The sequence below is a fragment of the Saccostrea echinata genome, unplaced genomic scaffold (assembly GCF_033153115.1).
Source record: "Saccostrea echinata isolate AGI-Se365-2 ecotype Australia unplaced genomic scaffold, CSIRO_AGI_Sech_v1 ptg000029l, whole genome shotgun sequence".
Lineage (NCBI taxonomy): Eukaryota > Metazoa > Mollusca > Bivalvia > Ostreida > Ostreidae > Saccostrea > Saccostrea echinata.
In genome coordinates, this window is record NW_026889778.1 from 14,334,999 (window position 1) to 14,343,661 (window position 8,663).

Sequence of the window (8,663 nt, forward strand, 5' to 3'; positions counted from 1 at the left end):
GAATATCTTTATTGTGGAGAATATGCACACTAGTCTGGAAAGAATAGAAGAATCCAAAAAGAAACCCATTGACTTGCACATAAGAAAAATTCTGTATTGTTGTATATTTTAGATAACAAACCTGAGTATTCAGTACCTGTCAGGTGTTTGTCATCATCTTCACACACTAGACATTAGTGGCTGTATCATCATAACGTAAGTGATGCCATATACCCAAGCTTCCAAATAATCAGTTTGAATCCAAACAAGATCAAGTTTATATTGTTCACTTTAAATATAATTTATTTCTAGTTTCTTTATATGAGGTAAAATGCTGATTCAATGGTAACTAACTGAATCTGTTTTCTATGCCCTAGCCTTGGTGATATGAAAACAATATCACATGAGCTATATCTACTGTATAAAGGAGTAAACATACATGTAAATGCATGCTTTTCCACTTTTCTAACTTTCAGAGATAAGGCTTTGAAATATCTACGCAAAGGCTGCAAAAAGCTGAAGTATCTAACCATGTTATATTGTAAAGGAGTCACTAAGTATGTACTAGTTTATATTTTTTGTTCTTATTTGTCAAAAAAATGCTTGATTTAAATTTATACAAGTTCTTCTCCCTTGTAAAGCATTTCTTTGGTGACTTTTACAGACACGCTGCTATGAAGATGATGAGGCATGTTCCTGCTTTGAAGTACAGCGATGACGAAATCCCAATCTATTATGGATATAAGTGAAGTATGACATTTTATGTGGGCTGTTTGTGTGAAAGGATTTACCTCGACATGTTATTTGCCCATTAATGGGCTGTGTTTGCTGAGAATGGAATAGAGAGATACATGTATAAATCTGACTTTGTTCAAGGCAGAAATAACTTTTTGTCTCAGACTGTGAAAGTGCAGATTGACTTTATCAGGAAAAAACTGTGATTCATTTTACATGCTGTGATATTTTATAATGATTTTGATGAACTTGAGAAACTTATTTCAAGGGAAGTTGAATGTTTATCAAACGCTGCATGATTTTTTTTCTCCATTTTGTAAAGAAATGTTTCCTTTAATTTATAGATATTAAATGGTGCATTAAATATCATCAAACTTAATTTTTAATTTTTTTTAGTTTGCTGAAGTAATTAAGTGCTGGTTTTTCCCACCTTTGACTTGTATATGTAGTGAGGAACACCATTAGAAGGAACTAAATAAAACAATGAATTTCATAGAAAATACGCTGCATGCAATATTTAATATATACTGTACACATACTTGTAATATACAAGTGATAAATAATCCATGTACTTCGTAAAAAATGCAAAAGTTGAAAACAAAACAGTTTGATATTACAGTGCATAAAACCTATCATATGAAACTGAAGTTTACAGATTTGATAATGAGATGACATGTATAACTTCAGTCAATTACTTTCCATTCATTAAGTATAACATGTAACACAGTCTCCTCTTCACCATCTTCATTCCTTGTTGTCAAAGAGGACATCTGGATCCCAGCTGAAGTGGGTACTGTCAAAGTGGGCACCTCATCATTATTTATCTGGGGATTTTGGACAGTGGATATATCATTGTCAGAAGTGGATATTTCATTATTGTCAGATGTGGATGTTGCGGTACTATCCTCTTTCACAGGTTCAGCCCCTCTTTCACCAGTCTCTTTCTTCAAGCCCTGGCTGATGATATCCTCCAGGCTTTCGATCGGAACCCTTTCTAGTTTTCGACTACGGATCTCTATTTCGTCTCCATGTTGTTTGACCTTGTGTTTGTGGAAGGTTCCGTGATCTTTGAATTTTTCCGGACAGTAGAGACATACAAATGGCGTGTCTCCAGTGTGAGAATTCATGTGTTCTTTAAGATACTGAAATCGACTGTATGTTTTACTGCAGATGTTACACATATAATCTTTGAATTTAGAATGGGCTCTCAGGTGCCTTTGTAGTTCAACTGTAAAACAAACAAGAAGTTTTCTATTACTATTACATTGTAACTGCTAAATCATGCATAAATTACATGACATAATATTGAATACCATATTGGAAATGTTGAAGTCCCAACCCTGTTTCCTTTATTTAATCTCAATATCTTGAATCTTGGATATCTTGAATTTTTTCTCAGTTCTGTTAACCTCATTGACTTTGAGATAATGTGGTTTGACTGTACCGTATATACTCGCCTATAAGTAGATTTTTTTTCCTAAACTCTTTATCCGACTTATACACGAGTAATAAAAAGATTAGTATTTTAGCAGGTCACTCCATCTAATCTGAACTTAAAAAATACAACCGACTTATAGGCGGAACAACCTATAGGCGAGTATATACTGTAATCTATCTATATTTGAGATATGGAAGTTCACCTGTGCTACATAGAGATGTGCTATACATGTACAAGGTACTTACTTTTTGTACAAAACGTCATGGTGCAGTCTTCCTCCCCACATTTGAATATCTTCACCTCGTGATGCCGTCGTTTATGGAGCACCAGGTTCATCTTTTGTCTAAACTTACTACCACAGATTTCACACATGTGAGGCTTCACACCCTCATGGATTCTCATGTGTGCTATCAAAGGTCCACTCTGGGAGAAAGCTCTATCACATTGTTTACATCTGTAAACAAAACGGCACTACTGAAACCAATCAGACTCTTTTATGTTCTGAATTTGCATTCAATATTCATGTAGACCTCATAGTCAATTTTCACTAAATTAGAATTTATCTGCTGAATTTCAACTGGCCAAAAATTTATTGAAATGCTATTGCCCTCATCTTCTGAATGCTGTCTTGTTTTTACTGTACATTTGGAATAAGCATGCAATGTTGGTTACTGATTTTATCACTATACACTCAGGATATTTATCGCAGATACACCTAGAGCTATTTATAAGTTGTTCAATGCGCAAATAAGAAGCAAAAACCATTTATGTGAATGTTATTTTACAACACCTTATTATGCAAAATTGATATACTGTATTAAAAAGTGAGATCAAGTTATTGGATTTCTGTTTACTGTTTGATATCAAAAATACAATTAATTTTTAAATGCTGACGGCCTTGCATATTTACATGAAAAAAAGTTTTTGCAAATAAAAAGTAATTTGCAGTATCATGATTATGAAAGATAAATATTTAAAGATAAATATACATGTAAACTTTATAAATCTGTTCATGTTTGAAGAAGGAAAGCATTAACCGAGGCTAAGATTTGGCTTGGCTGGATATTTGGACTGTTGAGATTAGGAAAACACCTACTTGAATGGTTTTTCCCCTGTATGGACCCTCATGTGGACTTTGAGGCTCTTTTTCTCTGTGAATTTGGCATCACAGATATCACAGGTAAATGGCTTGATTCCCTGATGATACTTCTCGTGGCGCTGGAGGTTACCTTTAGTTGTGAATGTGTCTGGACACATGGAGCACTGAAATGGACGTTCTCCCGTGTGTGACCTGGTGTGAACTAAAAATAGAAAGAGAGTGGGGACCAAGTGTGGTTGAAAAATAGAAATGAGTGAGGACCTAGTATGGACTAAAATAGAAAGAGAATTTTATAATTGTTAAAAATAGCTACAGAGGTTTTTGAAAAGTGCTCTAAATGTGTATTAAATATTACAACTGATTTTCTAAATAAAAATAAAAGAGATCTTATGGCATAGATCATCATGATCATAGATACATATGAAATTAACTGAAAAATGAAAAAGAATTTCAAAAATGATTTTTATATGGAAAGCTGCATTTTATTTGTACTCTGCAGAAAGCCTAGAATTTCAAAGAAATATCAAAAATATTAGTTTATCCTACCCTCCAAAGCTCCCTGACTAGACAAAGTCATGCCACACTCTTTACAATCATAGGAGGCCTTTGACAGTTCCTCCTTTGTTCTGCGTTTCCTCCTACACTTCTTTGGAAGTGGAAAGGCTAGAGCATCAAACTCCGGATCGGTAACAGCTTCCTTCTTCTCTTTCCTCTTCCTTTTTTTCCTTCCATTTATCCTTATAAATCCGGTTGTTACCTCCGGATCTTCACCTGGATCTCCTCCCGGATCATAATCCTCCTCATCCACAGTTTCCAAAACTTCATCCGGAACTTTAGAATAACTGTGTCCTTCATACAAAAATCCTTGTTTTTTAATCGATTTCCTCTTCTGTTTTTTCTCTTTCTCTTCTTTTAGTTTTTGTTTTTTGCTTTCCTTCAGTTTTTCCTTTTTAGATTTTGCTACAGGATCAAAATCAGGATCTGTTTGAGTTCTCTTCACTCGCATGTTTTTCTTGTACCTTATTCGTTTCGGCCTTTTATTTTCTTTTTGGTTTTTATCATTAACTGATGTCTCCTCATTTTCTATTAAAATCTCTTGTGAGACAACATCAGATGCTTCGACTGCATCATCATCTTCTTCGACATCACCCTGGGAGCTTACTGTCCTTACACTGCCAGCAGCGATGATCTGCTCGTCCTGGGGAAGAAGGATCACAGGTTTTACCGTCACCTCACTCGACTCTTCGTAATGTAAATGAACACTCTGAACACTGTTAGGATTCGAGATCAGATCAGAGAAATCTAATGTTGATATAGGGGTGAACACTGTTGTGTAAGCATCAGTCAATGTCTGAGCTGCCACCTCAGCTTCATTGTCAGTCATCACAGATTTCCCTGGACTTCCTTTGCTAGAAGTTTTACCATTTTCCTTTTCCCCTGTCTTCTTTTCTGCTTTCTTTTTGACAGAAGCTTTCTTGCTTATTTTCTTTTTATCCCTTGATTTCTTTTTTGATAGACTTGATTTCTTTTCCTTTGTTGAACTGGATCTTTTCTTTGATTTTGTTTCTGGACTCGGCAACACTTTTATTGGTGATATACCTGAGGATGGGAAGAATGGAGTGGGTACTGGCCCCTGCTGATCCACAAGGACATCGGAAGGCGGAATAAAAGGTGTGGCTTCATCGATACAAGACTGGGTAAATAACTTGACTGTCTGAGTTACTATCTGCCAGAATTGCCAAGCCTCTGCTTTATATTGAGGAGGTATGTGTAATAAAAGTTGTATTGCCTCCTCAATCTACAGTATAAAATATAAATTCATATCAGCAATTAAGCTTTATCAAAGTCATTCTAAGCTAAAAGAAAATGGAATTTGAAGTATTTATTTAATTAGTGTATGTACATATACAGAGAGAATACATCCAATTATTGTTAAGATGAAATTGTTTGCTTTGTTTGTAAAAATTGTGATGCAATATTGATAGACTGTACATGTATGTCCATACATGGGAAAATATTAGACCAAAGCACTCAGGACTACTAAGTATTCTGCTAAGTAAAATCTGTGAAGCCAAGGCCTATACATGCCTCCCCTACCCCCCAAATACAAACATAAGGATATAATCAAGTTGCTTTTTTTCTTAAAATCTTGCAGATGCATGACCAGTTTTTAAACTCATTCCTCAAAGCTTAATCATACGGTAATGATTAATTTTAATGAGATTTATTTAAATTAAAAGATTTTGAATTTAACCAGAAAAATGTGACTGCATGTGGAAAAAAATATTGTAAAGTTGCCATGGCTTTTAAAAGAAGCAAATTAATGGCTTATAATTAACAAAAAAAAAACAAGAAGTCTGTGAGCCAATGCTCACTAGTAATATCCCCGCTCTGACGTGTATTGTGAATATATACTATAAGCATGGATAAACAGGAAGTTGACATCGGATTCATACAAAAATAAATCCCACCATATGGCATGCCTAAACAAAGAGTGTGTTAAAATTTCAAGCATCTGCGATGAGTAGTAGCTGAGAAAACTGTGACGAAAATTTGTTATGTATGGTACGGACAGACGCACGGATTAACAGGAAGTTGACATCGGATTCATACAAAAATAGATCCCACCATATGGCATGCCTAAACAAAGAGTGTGTTAAAATTTCAAGCACCTGCAATGAGTAGTTGCTGAGAAAACTGCGACGAAAAATTTATTATGGACAGACAGACAGCTCGACACACAAGGGTAAAACAGTATACCCCCTCTCCTTTGGAGCAGGGGTATAAAAACCTGCACTACCAACCAGACACATCCTAACAGTAAGCGAACCCCAACCGAACCCCGGGTTTGGTCCGGGGAGCTGTCAATCAGGACTACGCATTGACCAATCAGCATGTCGACCAGTCAGGTTGTGTCCAGTCAGTACTGTACCTCCTCCCCACCCCCTAAAACCCTCCTATTCCTGGAAGTTTCTGCATGTTATAACATTATAAACATGGAATGTGACATCTTCAGTAACTCTCCTACTATAGGAACAAACATTTGTAATTTTAAGAAATAACCACAGACATGGAAAACATTATTTTTAAAAAAATTAGTTATTCCAGAGTTGCCTTTTTAAAATGTTGTTATTGTATGCCTTCAGGTCTAGTTATATCAGTATTCTCTTAATATTTTGTGATATTCACATTTGCAAAGGTTTTCCTTTATATAACACTATTTGAGAAATGTGTATCTATATAAACACAGGTTCCTCGTGTCTTTTAAATGTTCGTCGTAATTTCAGTGATGTCATAAACTGATAAAGGGTTGACATGCATTCAATGGATCAAACTTGTGCTGTTGAGTTTTGAAAAATAAAACATTTCATGCATTAAAGATTATCCTCAGGCAAATATATATTTTAAAGAAGTCACAAAATATTAATGTACTAGGTATCATCATTCAAAGTTTAAGGTATCCATAAAGCCCTTCTGGCTTTATGGAATTTGATCACGTGATCAACCCGTATTTATATCCCGACAGATGTTTAAAAATGATACCTTATTTCTTAATTCAACACTGTTCAAGGATTCCAAATAGATATTTATCTGCAAAATTGTAATAAACAGACATAAGGGGAAAAGTGTCAACACCAGTGCTTTTTTATCTTCTTTTCGGAAAGTTCCTACAGTGTATGCTGTCATACATACCTTAGATTTATATGTTACCAGAATATCCTCTGATGTGATGGATATTGTAGCCATATTTCTTTAAATGCCATTAATTTAATATATCCAAATATTTTATTCGGTCAAAATCATTTAGGAAGTAATGTTAGCTCGATAATGTAGAGAACCTGGATATGGATACGAAAAATCCGGAAAGTTTATAGCCTAGAAAATCCCAAGAAAAGAAACTAACAGTAGGAACTGCCCTAGAATCCAACGTTACATAAGGATTAAAAAAAGCGGGGATGGGGTTTCTAAAACAAGCCTTACTTAGAAATTAAATTATTTAGTTATAATATTATCATTTCAACTCTAACTTAGCCCTCCAAAAATTACCAACAAAACATTTGAATATTAGTGTGGTTAAAAACTTGATAAAATAAAATTCGAAGTAATCTCAATAATCAAAGCATTTTATTATCGCTAAACATTACCAAATTGTGCATCAAATTTATGTCCTCTATATATTTTGTTGGATTTAATCTGTTTCTAAATTAAAATTACATCAGAAAAAAATATTGTAATGTTTTTGTCGAAAATAAAACGTGGACAAATTTTATTTATTCATGCACTGCAGTATTTAAACATTGATTTGAATTTCTAAACCCATCCCCCCCCCCCCAATTTTTACTCTCTGCCCGAGATTAGTACATAGCACCTTTTGGCGTTAGACGAATTCAATTTCCAGTCAGAGAACGTTATTATTATACATGTATATATATACTATGGGTTACAAAACCTTAACAAGTGCCTGCCAGAGGGTTTAGGGGCACAACCGAAAAAAAAAATCAAAGAAGGTTATGAGATTTTTTTTTTTCATTTTTGTTTTGTGCGTTTGTTTGTTTTTGTTTTAAATTTTGCACAACCCTAAAGAAAATTTATTGTTTTGTATCGAATAATATAAGGAAAAAATTCTTTTCGGGTGGGGGTGCTTGGTGGGTGGATGTCTGCGCCCCAGCCCCTCCTATCAGCTGCCACTGGCACCTCAACGACATCAATGACAGATAAATAAATTGATGTCGTCAATGTGTAATAACTTTAAATTGAAACGTTCGTGCCAAACACCAAATCCTGCACTGTGAATCAATTCCAACTGCTGTCATAAAAGGTATATTATTTACCTTTTAGGTAATTCGAAAACTTATTCACAATATATTACAAGAAATAAGGGACGGAGGTGTCATGAAAGACAATATATTACCCTTCGAATTGCCCCACAGTTGTTTAACATAGCAACCGAAAAAGAGAGCCAAGGTAGCCAGGATTTCCTACAAAACAGATATCTCAATTTTTGCTTACATGTACATAGATATTTATTTCCTCGCCGAAAGTGCATAGTGAAAAGGCAATTAATACATGATGATGAATATGTTTGCACGAGTTCTATAGAGATATATAATATGCGCTGTACAGAACCAGAAAGAGTACTTTATCAAATGTCACAATAGGGCGATATTGAAACATAGAGACAGGTTATTTGATAATGCAACAGTTACTTTCTCTTCAGTATAAATGAATTCTATGTAAATATCCGTATTTATCATTATATTCTGATGGGTGTTTTGCCAGCCATCGTATTCAATTTACACTGTATATCTCTACATACAATTTTCCGTAAAACTAGTATTTATTAAACTGAATTTTTAGATAACTTCAAAAACAGCGTTTTTTTTTTTTTTAAGTGGGAAGAAAAAAAAAGAA

General features: G+C 34.4%; 2 protein-coding genes across 6 annotated transcripts in view; one reads left to right on the forward strand and one right to left on the reverse strand.

Moving 5' to 3' along the window:
* LOC133195633 (F-box and leucine-rich repeat protein 13-like) overlaps positions 1–1,046 on the forward strand; it is a 38,132-nt gene extending 37,086 nt beyond the window's left edge. For 3 of the 5 annotated variants that reach the window (XM_061331525.1, XM_061331527.1, XM_061331528.1), the window contains 3 exons: positions 113–195; positions 456–536; positions 644–1,045. In XM_061331525.1, the coding sequence (XP_061187509.1) occupies positions 113–195; positions 456–536; positions 644–728 (249 nt within the window). In that variant the 3' untranslated portion in view covers positions 729–1,045. Of the gene's footprint in view, positions 1–112; positions 196–455; positions 537–643 lie in introns of all 5 variants that reach the window. The other 2 variants (XM_061331524.1, XM_061331526.1) reach the window with 1 other exon arrangement.
* A 177-nt stretch (positions 1,047–1,223) lies between these two features.
* Positions 1,224–7,039, reverse strand: LOC133194537 (zinc finger protein 479-like). The gene is made up of 5 exons (XM_061330485.1): positions 6,945–7,039; positions 3,798–5,049; positions 3,249–3,453; positions 2,398–2,606; positions 1,224–1,942 (listed from the first exon to the last, which is right to left on the reverse strand). The coding sequence occupies exons 1-5, from the start codon at positions 6,996–6,998 to the stop codon at positions 1,398–1,400; spliced, it is 2,265 nt and encodes a 754-aa protein (XP_061186469.1). The 5' UTR covers positions 6,999–7,039; the 3' UTR covers positions 1,224–1,397.
* Positions 7,040–8,663: the final 1,624 nt, after the last annotated feature.